The sequence below is a fragment of the Lactuca virosa genome, chromosome 6 (genome assembly GCF_052849685.1).
Source record: "Lactuca virosa cultivar CGN04683 chromosome 6, Lactuca_virosa_CGN04683_v6, whole genome shotgun sequence".
NCBI classification, from domain to species: Eukaryota; Viridiplantae; Streptophyta; class Magnoliopsida; order Asterales; family Asteraceae; genus Lactuca; species Lactuca virosa.
This window is the reverse complement of record NC_136431.1, coordinates 5,941,890-5,962,032: the sequence shown is the minus strand read 5'-3', so window position 1 is coordinate 5,962,032 and position 20,143 is coordinate 5,941,890. Positions and strand designations below refer to the sequence as shown.

The 20,143-nt window shown below is 34.7% G+C and overlaps 1 protein-coding gene across 1 annotated transcript; it reads right to left on the bottom strand.

The window, feature by feature from the left end:
• Nucleotides 1-308: 308 nt before the first annotated feature.
• On the bottom strand, nucleotides 309-2,080 carry LOC145119124 (L-lactate dehydrogenase A-like). The gene is made up of 2 exons (XM_079054749.1): nucleotides 1,030-2,080; nucleotides 309-957 (listed from the first exon to the last, which is right to left on the bottom strand). Exons 1-2 carry the CDS (start codon nucleotides 1,636-1,638, stop codon nucleotides 505-507), a joined length of 1,062 nt encoding a protein of 353 aa, XP_078910875.1. The 5' UTR covers nucleotides 1,639-2,080; the 3' UTR covers nucleotides 309-504.
• Nucleotides 2,081-20,143: the final 18,063 nt, after the last annotated feature.

Here is a 20,143-nt window from a genome sequence, read left to right as displayed (position 1 = left end):
AAATAAATGAAAAGACTATTTAAACCGATATACGGAATATTATTGTGCTACAGTGACAATAACCATTCAATAAAACATGAGTTGTTGGACTCACTTTTTATCTATTTGTGATAATTAATGGAGTTGTTTGTAGCATCATCGAAAGTCGATGACAAGTATTATCACTAGAACTTAATATGAATTGTACTTGTATCAACATTTGATTTCTCAGTCCTACAACTCTAATACCATGTAAAGATTCGCAAATGGAATCTAATTTGATCACAAATGGAGATCGAGATTGTTGTAGAGCCACAAATTCGTTAATGTATTGAAAAGAAGAACCGTTGTATTGCATATTGTACCAAAATATGATAACAAAATCTTCGATATAGGGTAAAATGCGAAAACTACTACTAGTTACGGGAATTTACAAAACTAACCCCGAGTAATGCAGAAATACCAAAACATACTCTTAAAATAAATAGTAAAACATATGGCTCAATCAAATCAAGTCAACTCAAGTCAAATGCCCAATTGGCTTTGCACCTCCAAGATTGTCTTAGCAGATTCTTGAAGCTGTTTTGCTTCATCTTCCGTCAGATGAATATTCGTCACCCCCAAGACGCCGCTCCTCCCCAACTGCGCCGGCAAACTCAGAAATGGCTCGCCGACACCATCACCATCAATGCCGTAAAACCCTTTAGCCAACACAGAAACAGGGTGAATGCTACGTTGATCCCTCAAGATGCTTCGAGCTAAACTAGCCACCGAATACCCAATTGCCCACGATGTGTATCCTTTCAACCTGATTACTTCATATGCACCTTCCACAACTTCTCTGTGAATCTTCTCAAGTGTATGCTTCTCACATGCGATTTGTTGCCTCTCTAAAAAGCTAAGTATCGGAACCCCTCCTACGCTTATGCTTGACCATAACGCCACCGATGAGTCTCCATGTTCTCCGATGATGTAAGCCTAAAATACCAGATGAGTGATCGAAATAGAAACCAGAAGCAGAATATGAAGTTTGATATGAAAATAACTCACCTGTACATCTTGAGCATTGAGATCTAGATGATCAGCAATGAGGAACCTGAATCGGGATGAATCGAGGTTAGTACCAGATCCGATAACTCGATTCGACGGAAACCCAGATAGCTTCCAAGCAACATAAGTCAAAACATCCACCGGATTCGAGACGATGAGCATGATAGTCTCCGGCGACCCTGCAGCCAACGGCGGGATCATTTTTGAGAACAGGGCGAGGTTTCTCTGTAACAAGTTAAGCCTAGACTCCCCCGGTATCTGTCGTGCACCGGCGGTGACGATGACAAGATCTGATGCGAGAGTGCTGGAATAATCAACGGAAGCGGAGATTTTCGTTCGTGGGAGGAAGGCGGCGGCGTGTTGGAGGTCTAGCATCTCTCCACGAAGCTTTTCGGCGTTGACGTCGACAAGTGCGATCTCGTCGGCGAGGGCTTGGGTGAGGATGGTCTGTGCGATGGCCATACCAACGTTCCCGACACCAACGACGGAGATTTTGGTGTTCCGGCTGGTTGTTGGTGGTGGCGATGCGCCTTGAATGGGCTTGAAGAACGATTGTGCTATGTCTAAACCATCTGGACCCAAGGTTGAAGATGATGCAGTTTTCTGCATTTTGTCGATCTAAAAATCCTATTTTTTTGTCTCTGTAAATGTGTATGATATCTTTGATTCTTGACTGGAATTTGGATACGATGGGAGTTCATTTATACTGCTTTCCTTGACTAATAAAGTTAATTAAAATAATAATAATAATAATAATAATAATAATAATAATAACCAGAAAGGGAACCCTCGCTGTGCGGGGGGTCAGAAGCTTTCGCATGGATCGGGGGTTTTGATCTGTGTCATTCTACAATCCGCCTATTTACAAACGTATAATAACCAAATATGTTCTAGTATGCTATAAAATAATGAATTTACATTGCTATTTCTTAATTTCATTAATTGTGCATACCCTTGATTTCTGTAAACAAACATAAACAACACAACATCAATTTAAAGAAAGAATATAGAGTTGTCTAAGTTTTTTTTTTCCAATAAGATCAATTTACTTATATTGATTCACTAAATCTTTACAAAAACAAAACCCGTAAATCATTATAAGCTTATTGATCAAATACACAAAAATGGTAATTAGATAGCTAAATATGACATTCCTTATACCTTAGAAATGAAAATTGGGAAATATAAATAGGGAAATATGATATTTCATACTATAAGAATAAAACACCCAATAGGGAATCACATATTCCATTCCATCAAAACAAAACAAACAGACAAATATGACATTCTTTATAGCTAGAAATGAAAATTAATAAATAAAACATGGAAATATGAAATTTCGTAATGGAATAATAAGCGTAGGAAAGAATTTTATAAATTAAAAGGAAAGGATCACATTTATAGACCACCTCAACAATCTTGCCAGATGAGCTTCCTTCTTTGACCTAGTTATATGTAAGATTGTGATTTGAGTTGTCATTTTCTGCGATTTAAAATCCAGTATTATTCATCATACTTGTTGCTATTACAATATACAAAACTGTCCCAGCTTCATGGATGTGCTTCACAATTCCCAAACTCCAAGTGGGAATAGACATTCCCTAATCTAACATTTCCAAGTGTACCCATTAAGACATTAAACAGCGATTCCATTACCAATTTTTCTAGCCATGTAGGTATCCAAATCCAAATGTTATAGACATCATTTCAATAAATGATTTAACCAAATCTTATCCAAAATCCAACAATGTTTTCTATATGAAGTGAGGGCAAAGAGGTAATTCATGAGACCATGAAAAAAAAAATTAAGTATTGAACCGAAATTTATATATCGAATAAACTTTTTGCTTTTATAAATTTTTAAAATGGGGAAAAAAGGTGGGAGAAAGAAATACCCAAAACGATATATACAGCTTCGTGTCACCAGTTTGCAGTATTAGTATCATCTGGCTGGAACAATAACACTGTAGAATAAGAAATGAAAAGAGGAAGATTCAATTAATTGGAAAAACAGTAGAAGAAATAATATCACATAAGCCTTTCAAATTATTTACATGTTTATTAGAGCATATTACCTCCATTTCTTTCTATAACAACGTTTCACTTTCTATTTATTTTCTTATTAGGGTTCTAATTTGAAAAGACCTAATTTTTAATCTAACATATGGAACAATAGTCACAAAGGCCTTAAAAGTTGTTGTTGCAGCAACAGTTGTGGTGGTGGCTATGGGGATGAACATGTATCAGTTCCATTAATCCTCAAAATATATATAATAAAAAAATGTATGCTGCCAATTGCCGAAAGCTTACCTGAAGACGAAGCAGTGGAGAACGATGGCAATGGAGAAGCTAAGATTCTGAAAACGCAACCAAGCAAAAACTGAATACAAAAATTAAGCAATCGGAAACTGAAATTTAGAATTAAGGAAGGAAGCCCTACTGGAAGATAAGGCAGGAATACCCAAAAAAACAAAATCAAAAACACTAAACCTGGAAGAGGAATGATTCAGATGAAGGGAAGCAGATACGCAGCGCCGGAGGAAAAAGCTTCATATGCAACTGGTTCCAAATCACAGTGGTTAACAGCCTGAAAAAAGAAAAAGTAGAAAATCTTATATAATTGATGCAAAGGTTGAGGGTAGATTTGTCAAATGATCTCAACAGGTAATAAGTTTACCTCTGCACACTGTAAGTACAACCTCAAAGCCAATTCAGATGCTGGAACATATGAAAGTGCCTCAATTGTCTGAAAATGAACCCAACTCCTGCCGACGCAAACCCGAGCAATCAGAACCCTAACTGGGAAGAACGGACGGCTCCAAGGCAATCAACCTACTGGTCGTTCCCTCCTCCTTCGTCGGTCATCACTAAATTTCTCATAAATCGAAACCACATAAATTGAAATCATTGTACAATGCGAATGATGAACTTACTTGGGATTTGCTAACTTCTGAAATGAAACCCACGAAATAAAAGAATCGGATTTTGGGGTATAGAGGAGAAGGAAAGAAATTTTTGGGGTATACAGGAGAAGGAAAGAAATTGATAAGATAGATGTACCAGTAGTGGAGAAGGCAGAGGGCAAATTTGACACAGATTTCCTTCAATCGATGTAGGGCTTACATGACGGTAAAGGTTTTCTGGGAATCGCACTGGTGTTTGTCCGCCATGAACAGACATCGGAAGACGACGGTGGAATTTGGGGAGATAGAAGGAGGACGGGACGGAGGTTGATTGAGGGCAAATGAGAGCGAAAGAGCATCATGCGATCGGAAGAGAACGGATGGTCTGAAGTGGTAGAAGTTATTGAATAACAGAGACGGTGGGAAGGTTCTGGATGCGGTAAAGGAGAAGACGACCAGTGTAAATGATGAACAGTATCTTCACTCTACCCACAACACATCTACAGGAACAGATAAAAGCAACAGGGAATTCTTGGAGAAAAGGAAAATACCCTCTTTGCCCAGGAACTACAAAAGAATATGTAAAATGGCATAAAATAACCCCTAAAAGAAAAGAAACATAGTTGCAACCCCACCCATAACCAAAGGACCATTTCTGCCAAAAAAAACACCATGTTATGTTTACTGTTACTTTTCTTCAGAACTTTAATATATATATATAATAATAAATAGAAAGGTTACCCCCGCTACGCGGGGGCCAGAAACTTTCAATGGTGTTTGCGAATCGATAAATATGACAAACGTAGAAAGTGCAAGGATGAAAAGCCTGGACTTTGCCCCGGACCGTTTTTTTCATGTTTTTATGAAAAAATGTAAAAGTTTTGACTGCAAGGACCAGAAGTGTCAAAATGGCTAAAGAATTAAAGGGGTAGGAATTTGCAACTTTTTAGAAAAGGGATCAAAGTTGTCAAACCGTTAAAGTTTTGTGACCAAACTTTAAAGATTAAAAGGTTCCTAAGAACTGTAAAAATATTGATTGTAAGGACCAAAAGTGTCAAAATGGTTAAAGAATGAGGAGCAAAGTTGCCAAAAAACATCCAGTTTTTATGAAAAAATATAAAAGTTTTGACTGCAAGGACCAGAAATGTCAAAATGGCTAAAGAATTAAAGGGGTAGGAATTTGCAACTTTTTAAAAAAGGGATCAAAGTTGTCAAATCGTTAAAGTTTTGTGGCCAAACTTTAAATATTAAAAGGTTCCTAAAAAGTGTAAAAATATTGGTTGCAAGGACCAAAAGTGTCAAAATGGTTAAAGAATAAGGAGCAAAGTTGCCAAAAAACATCCAAATTTATTACTCCTAACTTTGAAGCCCAATAATAATACAAGGACCAATTCTGCCAAAAAAATTGACAAGTTTACTATTCCTTTTCTTCATAACTTTAATATATATATAATAATAATAATATATAATAATAATAATAATAATAATACTGTATATGCTTAAGTATTTATTATTTAAATAAAATATAAAATAATTGTTAATAGTTTAAACTTTATAAAGGCGCTCATGGGGTGTAGGGACTAATGCTACGGTCGCACCGGATACACTAACAACTTGCATGCCCGTATGTACAAATATATTTGCATAACGTTCAAACTACAAACTTATCCAAATGTAATTTAAAGTTCGATGAGGTATAATGGTAGATTTAGGTTATATTGATAAAATAGATTTAATGGGTGAAGATAAGAAATATTATTAAAGTATGAGAAATCAAATATCTTTTTTATTATTATTATTAATCGTTATATTTATTAGATTATGGCAACTTTCAAAATCAAGAAAGAATATTAAAAGAAAAAATTAGTAGATTTGATCGTATCATTGTTTTATATAAATAGAAATATAAATAGAAACAAAATATAGAGTGATATTTAATTTTTTTTAAAAGGATTTATAATAGGAGAGTTTTTTATTGGTGTTTTTTTATTAATAATTAAAAAAAAACTTATTTGTTTTTTTAAGAGAACAAGTTTTTCAATTTGCTTATTTATGACCCCTTACGTAATTGTCCATTTCTAATTTGTATAAAACTATTGTTAAAAAAAGCTCAAGCCAACAACTTGTCAATTAACAAGTTATTTGAAAAAATTTACCTTTGAAATTTGGAAAAACTCTATTAATAGTTTTTTCATATTTTAGAATTTATAATAGGAGAACTTTTTATTGGTCACTAAGATTCAATGTGTATGACATTTAATATGTGATTTATGCGGTACAAGTGTTGATGCATGACTTTATTATGTCGTTAACAATAGGAATTGAAGTATGATGACATCAATAATAAATCTGCCAAAGAGATCCAAGTATCCAACAACTTGTAATTGGACAAAATTCGTATGAAAATTAGCCGATTAAGAAAACTCATAATTTGTCGTGATCTGTGATGTTTTTTGAGCATTCGAAATCCTTTTTGAGCCTAGTCAATTCTGATCTCCTAGAGGTTAAGAAATGAAGTTTATCTTAACCTCCTTATAAATATTTTGTTTCCTTTGTTAAACAATTTTTCGATTATCAAATAAGAATCTGTTTCAGAGTTATCTTTTAATTATTTGTGATCATATGGCCATTTAATCCGATGGTATGGGCATCAACATGCATCTCTTATTCTCTTGTACAAATGAGATATCATTCATTTATAGGTTTTAAATCAGCATAATTGTAGGTAAGTGGTTTTACATGTGTAGGTGAGTAGTTTTACAAATGAGATATCATTCATTTGTAGGTTCTTAGGTTCTTGATCAACTCATTTATGAAAAAAAAAAACATTTTTTTTCATTCTTCAAAACATTGTTATAAAAGGAAGTCCGAGTCAAAAAGATAAACCAAAATCAAATATAAAACCACTTAATATAAATTTAGGGCACAAACAATATTCAAAATTTCAAATTATTACAAACGTTATCAAGTTTTCTATGATCATATTTTGTTGGATAGAAAAAATCTAGAGTTTATGTGAACCGTTCTATGTATGTGTACACACGTACAAATACAAATATTGAATTTTGTTTGATTGAATTTGACCCACTCTATCAACATTCTTTTCTAGAAACATAAATATTTTGTGTTTGTGTTTTATAATTACGCATTAATGTCGTAACATCTGACATAGAATCCATTATCATAAAATATAATAAAACTATTAGAACAATAAAACTATTAGAAATAATAAATATAGTCTTAAATCATATTTCATAAAATAGGAATTTCTTCAAAAATTATCTATCATTTTCAGACAAGTTTATTCCCAAAACAATCTCATATATTTTTCTCACTATTTGTACGAAACAGTCTCATATATTGAAGATACCCACATAAAAAAACGTACTAATAATTTTTTTCACCTATGTTAAAGATCAAGAAAAGAAAACAACACTTGATATTATTGAACTAGAAGCTTTTTGGTTATTATCAAATATTCAGAAAAAAAAAACAACACGAGGGAGCTTATATTGGGTGGGGTAACTATGGGTGCATTTACTCTTATAAAATTGTAAAAACAAATAAATAATACAAATAAACCGAATAAAATCCATAAGGGTAAAAATGTCTTTCTATATTTCGTAGGGACTAATTAAGCAACAAAATTAAAGTTTAAAGGACTTTCCGAGTTAAAAATAAAAGTTAGGGATCAAATAGACAGGCTATCCCAAACCACAGGGACCATTCGTGTAATTTACCCTTTATTTTATTGTAGTTAATTGCTTAGTTACTTAATTTTTGTTAATTCAGTATTACATTATCATTTCGCAATTCGCACGTCCAAACACCCTAATGTTAATGAATTAAATAACACTTAATACCAACAAACTTAAGAGGTATTTGATACTTAGACTATTTCTTAGGGTTTGAAAAGTGAAATAGCTTCAAGTTCAAGATCTTAACGTGTGGCCTAAAAGTCCAAACTGACCATAAGAATAAGATTGTGGTTTGTTTGATTGTTTGGAAATACCATCAACCTTAAACAATAGGCGATTCCATGATATATTATATAGTAAAAGTTTTTAATTAATAATCAAATACCTAAAATATCAACAAAAAGTTAATGCATTTTCTTGAATAAGAAGTTATGATGGATTATGACCGAGACTCGGCAGAAATTAAAATAAATTGAAAAAATGAAAACAAGTCGTAAAATATCAGTCAGTTATTTATTAATGAAATAGTATATAAAGCGATTTATGTCTTAAAATGTTTCATAATTCTTTCTTACAAGCATAGCATATGAATAAACTTTTTTCATTTATATAGTTGAAACTAACAAGAATTTACAAACAGACAAAAATAATAATAATAAAGGACAGTTAATCTTTAATTATTTTCTATAGAGAAAATTACAAAAATAGCTATTTTTCCTTTTTTTTTATTTGTAGAAAATAGCAAAAAAAACAAGATTACAAAAATAGCCATTAAAATCGCAGATGGATTAGGATCATCTGTGATTTTGCCTTCTCATATGCAAACAAATTGTTAAAGCAGGCTCGTGCAGTGGGGAGTTGTATGTTCGTAAATGGATTGCTCATCTGTGAACATGGGAGACCATCTGCGATTTTAGTTTTTTCAGTGTATAAATACCATTTTTTGCAGCACTCATTTTTTTTTGTTGAGGAAAAGTCTTTCGGACGGACTTTTGCAAGTAGAAAAAAATTGTTGAGGTACAATACAAAGGTACAACCAAAAGATACATCAAAAACCAGTTTTATAACACAAATCATATGTATATCACAATTGTCTAACATATTATATAATACGTGCATCAAAAATCAGTTGGCTACAAATATAAAGTATGAAAACCGAATGTACAACTTCACAAATACAAATGTACAACTTCAAGATGCATCAGAAATAAGTTTTTTAACACAAATCACATTACTATCACATTATATATATATATATATATATATATATATATATATATATATATATATTAAATCTAAAGGAGCTTAGGATCAGTAATTTTTTTGCCTTTAGGACATTTTTCGTCCCTAAAGTCAAAACTTTTATATTTTTGCATTTTGATTAAGTTTTTGTGTCTTTAAGTTTTTGCCACAAATCTTATTGACTTTGACACTTTTAGTCCTTGCAGTCAAAAGTTTTACATTTTAGTGTTTTTGCCACAAATCGTTAATGAATTTGACATTTTTTGTCCTTTTAGCCAAAACTTTTACATTTTGACGTAAAAAACATAAAAAACCTCCTTTAGAATTTTGCCACCATATTTTCTCAACTTTGGCAACTTTAACATTATTGTCACAATATTTTTGGATTTTCTCCACCAGTGTCTCTTCTTTTGGTTGTACACTTTTGACATCTAATTTTAGGGATTGTCGACTTTCTCCCCTATTTGTGGTGATTTACAATTTCAACACATATCTTTTAAAGTTTGCCGATTTTTCCCGTATTACCCCAAAAGGGCCGTATCCGCGAGTTCTGTACTAGTTTCTATAAAATAGCTCATTCCGAAAAAAAAAAATCCCCAACAAAAATCAAGAAAACGGAGTGCTCTAAAAAATTAAGGTATTTATACCCTCAGAAAGCTAAAGGTCTCATGTTCAGAGTCGGACAGGTCGATCTACGAACGTACAACTCGCTTATGCACGACACCGCTTTAACAACTCTTACGTTCACAGATGAGAAAGCAAAATCGCAAATAACCCTAATCCATCTGCGATTTTAGTGACTATTTTTGTAATCTTGAGTTTTTTTTTGTTGTTTTCTGCTAAAAGATTAGAAAAAATTGTTATTTTTGTAATTTTCTTTTTCTATATTCTAATAATCTAATCCTTTGCTAAAAAACCAGGAAGAGTTGTAGAAAGAAAATGGAATTCAATTTAATTATTGTTTCTACGAATAAAACCCATGAAAATTTTTAAAATTTTAACAATATTTCATTAAAAAACAAACAAACAAACTGTTAACCGAAAGCCACAAGTATCCTAAATTCACTTGCGTGTCATTTGTTTTTTCTGAGACAAAATGTTTGCACCCTGTGGACCACATCTGTAGACCTCTGTAGTAGAAGAGATGGATCAAACGTACGCAGTCTCAAAAAAGAAGATTTTTTGTTTTTTTAACATCTACATGCTACTAAAATAAACTAAATTCTAAGTAAATTAGTTTTTTTTAACTTCAAAGTAATTTTTTAATATTTTTATGACTTTGTTATAAATAATAAACAAATCTAGATCAACTTTTATGTATTATTATATAAAAAGTGAGAATAAAATGGTACAAATTAACGTATATATTTGATAAAAACGTTGTAATTAGGAATCAAAGAATTTGATACATAAATGAATGAAAATAAACTTCGATTTTTTTCAATTAAATCAATTAAAAACGTACCATAAATATTTTCTTAAGAAATTCACGATACTGTATTAAATAATGTTTTATAAAATTTGGCACAAAAAATATAAAAGTCTCAACATTTTCAGAAAAGTTTCACTTTAGTCCCAAAAAACAATTGAACATAAAAGTCCCGATTATTTCATTTTGGCTCAAGTTAACAAAAAAGTCTCTTTTTTTCTTTTAACAGTAAATGACATATTATCGTGTAAAATCAAATAATCGGGACTTTTCTGTTCAAAAAAAAAAAAATTGGGACTAAAGTGAAGCTTTTTCGAAAATATTAGGACTTTTCTGACAGTTTCCCTTATATAAACAACTTCAACGACCATTATTGTATTGGGTTCCTCGGCTGTACGCGCAGCGTACAAATTGGTACACCCAGCGTACAAGCGGACAAAGCACATCCCCCATTAAGTGCTTAATACATAAAGACTATACGTTCCAATTTCATATCTAGGTCATTTAAAGAGTCCTAAGGCATAAAGTTGGCAACTTTATGCCTTTGCATGCCATATATGCTCCTAACAACTCATTCTAACCCATTAAGACCTTTCCGAGGGTCTTAACTCATGCATGGAGCCATAGAACCCATCAAGTTTGCATTTTTAGGACATAATCAAGCTAAAGGACCTCAGATCTATCATTCCTAACCTCTGGAGTTGCCCAAACTCCCAAAAGATGATTTATGAACTCAAAAGAGGACTCTTAGAAAACCCTAGCTCAATAAACAACAAGGATTAGCAAGGAGAAAGCTTTTTACCTCCACAAGCTTCCTAAGCTGCTCTAAATGCAAGATCCAAAAGCTTTTCCCACGATCAAGCTTGCTTCCTCTTCCTTCTCTTTGCTAACACACCAAAAAAGAGGTATTTGAGGCACTCACATCCTCAAGATGCACACACAAAGGTTTTTGGGTTTTAGGGACGATTGAGAGTGATGGAGGATGGTTAGGGTAAGGTCCAAATGACTTAAGGACGTTTATATAGGTCACAAATCCGAATATTAGGTTGGTAGACCTCCACGATCAGCCCTCCCCAGTAAGCTAAGCGTACCTTTAAGTACGCCCAGCATACGAAGGGACCAATTATGCAATGAAATTTCATTCTAAGGGAAAGAAAGGTAAATATCTAGATTCCGACCGTTACAGTTTTCCACGTTATTTGTAATTTTGAAAAATGGAAAATTTCATTTTCTTGGAAGTTTTTTTCTTTAAAAAAACATTAACTAAACAAGTTTTCATAATTCTCATTTTCTTAGAAATGTTTTCTAGAAAAACCTCATCTTTTTGTACCTAAACGGAGCCCTAAGTATTTTACACGTTTCATGTTATATATTTTTATAATCAGTAAAGAAATATAAGTATATCACTATTACTTGTAAAATGACAAAATTGCAAAAATGGTCCTTATATTTAGCCGAAAATTGTCACTTTGGTCCAAAAAGTTTTAGACTAGCACTACCGGTCTAAATTTTGATTTTGTTGCGAGTTTGCTCCACGTTGTTTTGAATTTTTTTAAATAACGAGTTTGCCCTTACTAATTTATTTTTCAAATTTTTTGTTTACTTAAATACTTATCTGACTAAAAGAAAATAAAAAAGAAAATTCCAACCCTCAACCCACCTCCTAGTAACCCACAATCTCTCTTTTAACATAATAACTCTTTCCCTCTCTCTCTTCATTTGCTATTGGACCACCACCATCGGTGGTCACCGGTTCTTTCGACGGAATACCATCATTTTTATATCGGATCTTTCGTCGGAGCTACACCTTTATGAACACAACGATAGGGTGCCATCGACGACAATGATAGGGTACCATCGTCGGTGCCACCCATTTCAACGTTGACTTACAAATCTGTTGAGAACAGGGGGTTCGTCTGAACGAGATGATGCCGAAGGTGAAGGTAGCATTCCACTACCGGAGAACACGAAGGGTGGTAGCTGGGGAGTTCATAGCAACAGAAGATAGAGAAGGAGAGGTGGCTATCGTAGCAACCAAAATAAAGAATAAACGAAAAATCAGAAGAACACTGCCCCAACCACCAGTCCTTCTCCGGCAACGCTGTAAGTGGATTAGGGTTTCTGGCGACGTAGATCTAAGAAAAGGGGCGGTGATCCTAGTTTTTCCGCTCCTATCCTTATCGTCACCACCACCACCATCTGTCAACTTCAGCCTTAGAGATAGAGATAGAGATAGTGTAACGCCCCCAAAATTGGGCTAGGCATTTAAGATATAATATAAGTTTCATATTAAGAAAAATATGAAAAATCAACTAAATCATCCGTAAAATGTAAAAATAAGTATGTCATAACATATATATATATATATATATATATATATATATATATACATATATATTATTTTGAAATTATATGTTGACGTGATCCCGAAAATATAAATTTCGTAGAAATTCGAGTTCATATGAAGGAAATATGAATTTTATAAAATATAAAAATCAACCACGTAATTAAAAATTATTATTTTCAAAAGGTACGAAGAGAATAGTTGACTTTTGGGTAAAGTCACCAAAATGAAAGTCGTGGAACTCCTTAAGATAAGAATTTTGGTAAAAGGAACACCAAAATTGGAGTCCGTACGAGAGAGTTATGATTTTTGCAAAATCATTAAATCATATAAAAAGAAGTGCTAAAAATAAAATCAGAATTAGCCGATAGAGCCAAGTGCGCGACGCATGCTTCTAGAAGGTGAAAACGTGGACCACGGAGAGCCTGACATGTGGCACAAATTGGTTGGGGAGTCATCACCTTAAAATGCGCTAAATGCACCCTTTGTGCACGGCGTGCACCCGAAAACGGCTATAAATAGGAGATTAAGCCTTATTCCCTTCCCACACCTCCCAAGTTCTTCTCTCTCTAGTTGCTTTCGATTTTAGCCTGTTTTCCATTAGTTTTAGTCTTTGGCGAAGCCCTGCGACCTATGAAGTAGTAGGAGCTAGCGAGTAGAAGCTTTGCCAGTGCAATTTCCTAACTTTTGTCAAGAAGAACCTCTATAAGTTAAGCTACACTCTAGTATTTTCAGTGTAACTTATATTTATAGTCATAAGTCGTTATTATGAACCTATAAATAAAACTTATCAGTAATTCCATGTCATTATACTAATAGATCTATTTACGAGAAATGTGTCTAGAATGGTCACGTTGGCTTGGTTGTTGGATTTCAGAAAAGTTATTATGCCGAAATGGTCATGCCTCCCAACTGTCCTGCCTGGCTGATCCTTACTTGATAGATCTTGATGTAGACATTGAGATTAATGATGAATCTAGACTATAATTATTATGGTCACCAGGATTACGAAACCAGACTGAGGCTTAGTACTCTATGCATCTAGGTCTTTTCAAAGTACTAAGCGAAGCGCTGCCGAAATCGCCAGTCATCCACTTTATCAAGAGAGTGCATAGTTACATTCATCTTACACATAGATATGAAGTATCTAGATAATTACATGCTTTATGTGCTTATTATCTATGTCGAAAATGTTATGTGTTGGATAAAATAATATGATATGACATTTAAATTGATTTAATCATATAAGTATTATATAGGGGTGAGCATATTAACCGAAAAATCGAACCTTAACCAAATTAACCAATATAACCGAACCATTTTAACCGAACCATTACTAAAAGATATGGTGTTGTTTTTAATTTTGATTAACCGAATACATATGGTTCGGTTATGGTTTTCATCTAAAACCGAACCAAACCAATAATATTAATAAATATTTTCAATATAATAATATTAATTACTCATTCGTTTTATATTTATTGTCCATTTGTGACTTTTGAAGTTTTTAATCTTTAACTTTGACCTTAAACATTTTTGTTATTGATATATAGTACTTTGTGCAAAATATATGAATGGATTGTGTTTTAAATGTTTTTTCATTGTTATCATTTAATAAAGTAATTTATAACACAAATAAAAATATTTAAGGTCAAAGTTAAAGAATAAATACTTCAAAAGTCAAAAGTTGACAATAAATCGTAGTGAGTATATTATATGTAATTATGTTAAGAATTTAAAGGGAAATTATCTAGAATTAGATATGATAAGTAATCTTCTATCAATACAATTATATAAACACTATCATTCACTTTTTATAACAATGGACTTTATGTTTTTCATTTTTTATAGATAACTATTTTTATTATTATGTCATCTTGGACCATTATGGTTAACCGATATTAACCATTAACCATAACTATTAACCGACTAAAACCGTTAACCAAAACCAATATTAACCGCTACCTAATGGTTATCGAAATACATTAACAAATTGTAATGGTTATGGTTCGGTTTTGACCAATAACCGAACCAAACCGCCCTATACAAACCGCTAATATTATACACTTATAAATATGTGTTGGGTAGTGATAGAGGATGGTAGATAGGAGATGATAGATAGGTGATGGTCGATATGTAATGATAAATAGGTGATGATAAATAGGAAATAACTAGGAGATGCCCTGACCTTGACTTGCGATGTTGCGATGTAGTCATCTACCAGAGTATAGATGCCGACCACTGACTAATCTAAAAAAGTCACGTAGAAACACCAGTAGGCTCATAACCTGTAGGTGAAGAATTACGAGTTCAGACAATGTAGTAATTATGTAGTCATGAGATGATACTCCAACCCTTACTGGACACATATTGGGGGAGTAATCCTCGAAACAGTATTGTCTATGCGATGTAGGCGATGAACCTTAGGAAAAATCCTTAGCAACAAATATATAAGGAAATGCAATGTAGGCGATGATAAGTAAATGCGATGTAGGAGATGATCCTTAGGATAAATCCTTAGGAAAGAATAAATAATAAAACGGGGATGAGTAATTCGGTTAATTGTTTGATAATTAAACATATTAACTATATTATTGTGGGTTGAAAACCCTATGTACTCACCAAGTTTCTCACATTGACCCACTCAGTTATTTGTATCACAGGTATCGATGCAAATATACATTACACTGAGAGATTAAAGGAGATGTAAATCATTAGTATAAATTAATGTAAGGTTTGTTTATGTTTTATATCAATTATGACATCCTAAGTTTTGAAAAGATATCAATATCAAACGTTTCTTCAGAAATGTTTAATGTTAATATTATCTCACATTGAAATAATATTTTAGGGACCAATTCCGCAACAAAAGAAATACTTTGTTTCAAAATAAGCATAAATAAAAAATTTTAAATGACCGTAAATTTGGGGATATGAGAGAGAGAGAGAGAGTAATTTATTTTTCCTTTTTTTCTGACTTTTGCAATAAAAAAACATAAGAAATTATAATAGAAAGGGTAAATCCTTCGTTATAAAGAGTTTCAAAATTTTCTGAACCAAACTCATAACAAAATCAAAGTTTTGGAACATATGTCAGGTGGTGCTAGTCCAAAACTAACTTTCTGGACCAAAATGGCAATTTTGACAAACTACAAAGACCATTTTTGCAATTTTGTCATTGTAATAGGTTCAAGATCCTAACCCGAAGGTGAGAACCTTAACCCAAGCACCTATAGTTCAAGAAACAGGGAATTCTCCAGCAAATCGTCTAAGACTTTTATTCCAGCATAAACCTAAGTAATCTATAGAGCATTAATTATATAGTCTTACTAATCCTAATCATAAACCAAAACCGGATCCTAGAAAATAGGAATTCTAAACTAAATAAAAAACTAATATTCTAATTAAAAGGAAAGCTAAATAAAAGGAAACATTTAAAAACTCTCTCTTGAATCTTGATACTTATCCCTTCGTCGATAGACCTGACCAAAACGACCAACATGGGTCGTATCATTACTCCCCTCCCAAAAACACACCTTGTCCTCAAGGTGGAACTCAGGAAAACGCATGTTCATATCAACCAGATTCTCCCAGGTGGCTTCATACATGGGCAAATCCTTCCAACGAATCAAAACTTCACGACCCATGGCCCCATCTCGAACACCTTCCACCTGATCAGGTTGCATCAACACCTCCATGTCATCAGTCAAAGTAACAGGTAGTGTGGGTTTGCTTCACGGTTACCTATAGCCTTGCGTAGTTGTGAGACATGGAACACATTGTGGATACGAGCGGAGGGGGGAAGCTGCAATTTATATGCCAACTTACCAATTCGAGCTATTATTTCAAAGGACCAAAATAGCGCGCCTCCAGCTTTTCATTCACACGCCTTGCCACAGATTGTTGTCGATATGGTCGCAATTTTAAGAAGACTCGCTCCCCGACTTCAAATTCCACCTCCTTACGATGCTTATCAGCCTGATTTTTCATTAGTTGTTGAGCCTTTAATAAATCACCCCGCAATTGCAACAAAACTCGATCCCTCTCCTAAAGGTACTGATCAATAGTACTAACCGTGCGTCCTTTGAGTCCCATAATGCAACAAATGAGGTGGATCACAACCATACAAGACCCGAAAAGGAGTAGTGCGAGTGGAAGTATGAAAAGTTGTGTTATACCAATATTCCGCCCATGACAGCCAACGAACCCATTTTTTGGCGAATTTGAAATGAAACAACGAAGATAAGTCTCTAAACAGCGATTAACAACCTCAGTATGCCCATCTGTTTGAGGGTGGTAGGCCGTGCTTCTTTTTAACTGAGTACCCTGCAACCGAAACAACTCCTTCCAAAATAAACTTAGGAGGACCTTATCACGATCAGACACGGTAGACTCCAGAATCCCATGTAAGCGCACGACCTCTCGGAGGAAAACAATAGCAACTGTTAGGGCGGTATAGGGATGCTTTAACGAAACAAAATGTACGTATTTACTTAGGCGATCAACAACTACAAAAATAACTGTAAACCCATCCGACTTTGGCAAACCATCGATGAAGTCCATAGTAACTTCGGACCATACCTTATTGGGTAATTCTAGGGGTTGTAATAACCCGCTAGGCGTCATGGTAGAATACTTTTGTTGTTGACAAACATCACACTCTGCAACCATTTTTGCAATGTTGCGCTTCATTCCCACCCAAAAAACCTCTCGAACCATGCGTTGATACGTCTTTTGCACTCCCGAACGCCCCCTATAACACCATGATGAACTTCAAGAAATAATTTTGGAATCCAGCTTGACTGACGATTAAGAACCAATCGGCCCTTATACAATAAACGGTTGTTTTTAATAGAATAACCCAATGGTCCCTGTTGCCCGGAAATAATACGCTGCTTGATGACCTTCAATTCTTCATCATTTTCTACTTCCCTCCACAACTCGTCCCAATCTACCTTGCAGGCCGACGTTAGAGCCCCAAGCTGAACCGAAACATCCCGACGAGACAGTGCATCTGCAACACTATTTTCCTTCCCAGGTCGATAAACAATGTCAAAATTATACCCAAATATTTTAGATAACCACTTCTGATGGTCCTCTGCAACAGCACGTTGTTCCAATAAATATTTGAGACTGCGTTGATCGGTTCGAACCAAAAACTTTCTCCCGAGCAAGTAAGGACACCACTTTTGTATAGCAAAAACGATAGCCATCAATTCCCGTTCATAAACCGATTTCATCCGAGCGCGAACACCTAAAGTATGGCTATAAAAAGTTATCGGCCTGTTATCCTGCATCAAAACTGCTCCAAGACCATACCCCGACGCATCTGTTTCAACAATAAAAGTTTTGTGAAAATCAGGTAAAGCCAAGACGGGTACCTCAGTCATTGCTTGTTGCAACAACCTAAATGCTTTGGTGGCCTCATCAATTCATTTAAAACTATCCTTCTTTAACTGGTCTGTTAATGGCCTAGCAACGAGGCTATATCCCTTTACGAATTTTCTATAGTAACCGGTTAGCCCTAAAAACCCCCGTAGTTCCCTAAGCGTTGTAGGAACTGGCCAACTCAACATAGCTGCAATTTTAGTTGGGTCTGCCTCAACGCATTCTGCCAAAACTAGATGCCCCAAATATTCAATTTTGCGTTGTGCAATCGCACATTTCTTCTGATTAGCATAAAGACGATTATTTTGCAAGACTTCCAACACAATAGTTAAATGTTCGACATGCTCTGACTCGGTTTTACTATAAACAAGAATATCATCAAAAAAAACTAGCACAAAACGTCGTAGGAAAGACTGAAAAACCTTATTCATCAAACATTGGAATGTAGCGGGCGCGTTGGTTAACCCGAACGGCATGACCAAGAACTCGTAATGCCCTTCATGAGTGCGGAAAGTAGTTTTTGGAACATCCCCGACCTTCATGCGAATTTGGTGATACCCGGATTTAAGATCAAGCTTGGAAAAGATAGTGGCTCCATGTAATTCGTCGAGTAGCTCGTCTATGACTGGAATTGGAAATTTATCGAGAACGGTTGCTTTATTAAGTGCTCGATAATCCACACAAAACCTCCAACTGCCGTCTTTTTTCTTCACCAACAAAACCGGGCTCGAAAAAGGGCTAGTACTTGGCTGAATTATTCCTACGTTGAGCATTTCACTGATAACATTGTCATATGATTATATCAAAGAGAAATTACAAGGGTTCTCAGAGAAAAGCATAAAGACTACAAGGAATAAAGCGGATATAAATACTAGCTAGACAGAAACCCTAATGGGCTAAAGACAAAAAAGGGCCCATAAACAAGCGGGCTAATAATATAGACTAACATCCCCCCTCAAACTCACAATGCCGCAGCAATAAACATTGAGAGTTTGTCACATAAGAACCGAAACCGAGAAGCCGATAAAGCCTTCGTAAAAATATCCGCAAGCTGCAAAGTTGATGAAACAAATGGAAGCGAAATGGTCCCAAGCTGCAGATGATGACGAGTAAAATGACAATCAATCTCAATGTGCTTCGTCCGCTCATGAAAAACAGAATTCTTCGCAATTTGTATCGCACTTTTATTATCACAATTCAAGGGAGTAGGTGAAGAAATGTAAACTCCCATATCCGCAAGCAGCCACCGTAACCAGATAATCTCGCATGTAGTTACAGCCATAGCACGATATTCAGCCTCCGTGGAAGATCTAGAGACAACATCCTGTTTCTTGCTCTTCCATAAAATAAGAGACTCTCCAAGAAATACACAAAATCCAGTGGTAGACTTACGATCATGACGATCACCATCCCAATCAGCATCACTATAGGCACGTAACTCAAGAGAAGACGTCGAGGGAAACAAGAGAGTCTGAAACTGAGTGCCACGAAGATATCTCAGAATACGAAGAACAGCTCCCCAATGAACAGAGGTAGGTGCAGTAACAAACTGACTGACAATATGAACAGCATGAGCAATATCTGGACGAGTGACTGTGAGATAAACCAAACTTCCCACCACAGTACGATAAAGATTCGGATCAGACAAAGGAACACCATCAGTAGGAGAGTATCGAGCATTGGTTTCAAGAGGGGTATCAACAGTCCGATTGACAGAAAGTCCCGCCCGTGTAAACAAGTCAGATATATATTTAGTCTGGGAAAGAAGGTACCCTTTCTTAGACTGAGCGACCTCAATACCCAAGAAATAACGCAGCAAGCCCAAATCCTTCATAGCAAATCGACGAGCTAGATCATGCTTCAAAGACTCAATACCACCATGGTCATCACCTGTAATAATCATGTCATCCACATATAAGGACAGAAGAATCCGTCCTGCACTCGAGCATCTAACAAACAGAGCAGAATCGTGATTACTCTGGACAAATCCAAGAGAGGTAATCACTGTGGAGAATTTCTCAAACCAAGCACGAGGGGCTTGCTTGAGCCCATACAAAGCTTTGCGAAGCCGACAAACCTCGCCCGGTCGGTGCTGAATTCCTGGAGGAGG

Excerpts from the sequence above, each read along its gene's own strand:
- LOC145119124 (XM_079054749.1), bottom strand. The coding sequence starts at position 1,638 with ATGCAGAAAACTGCATCATCTTCAACCTTGGGTCCAGATGGTTTAGAC. Across the intron at positions 958-1,029 it reads TCAATGCTCAAGATGTACAG|GCTTACATCATCGGAGAACA; the intron begins GTGAGTTATTTT and ends CTGGTATTTTAG.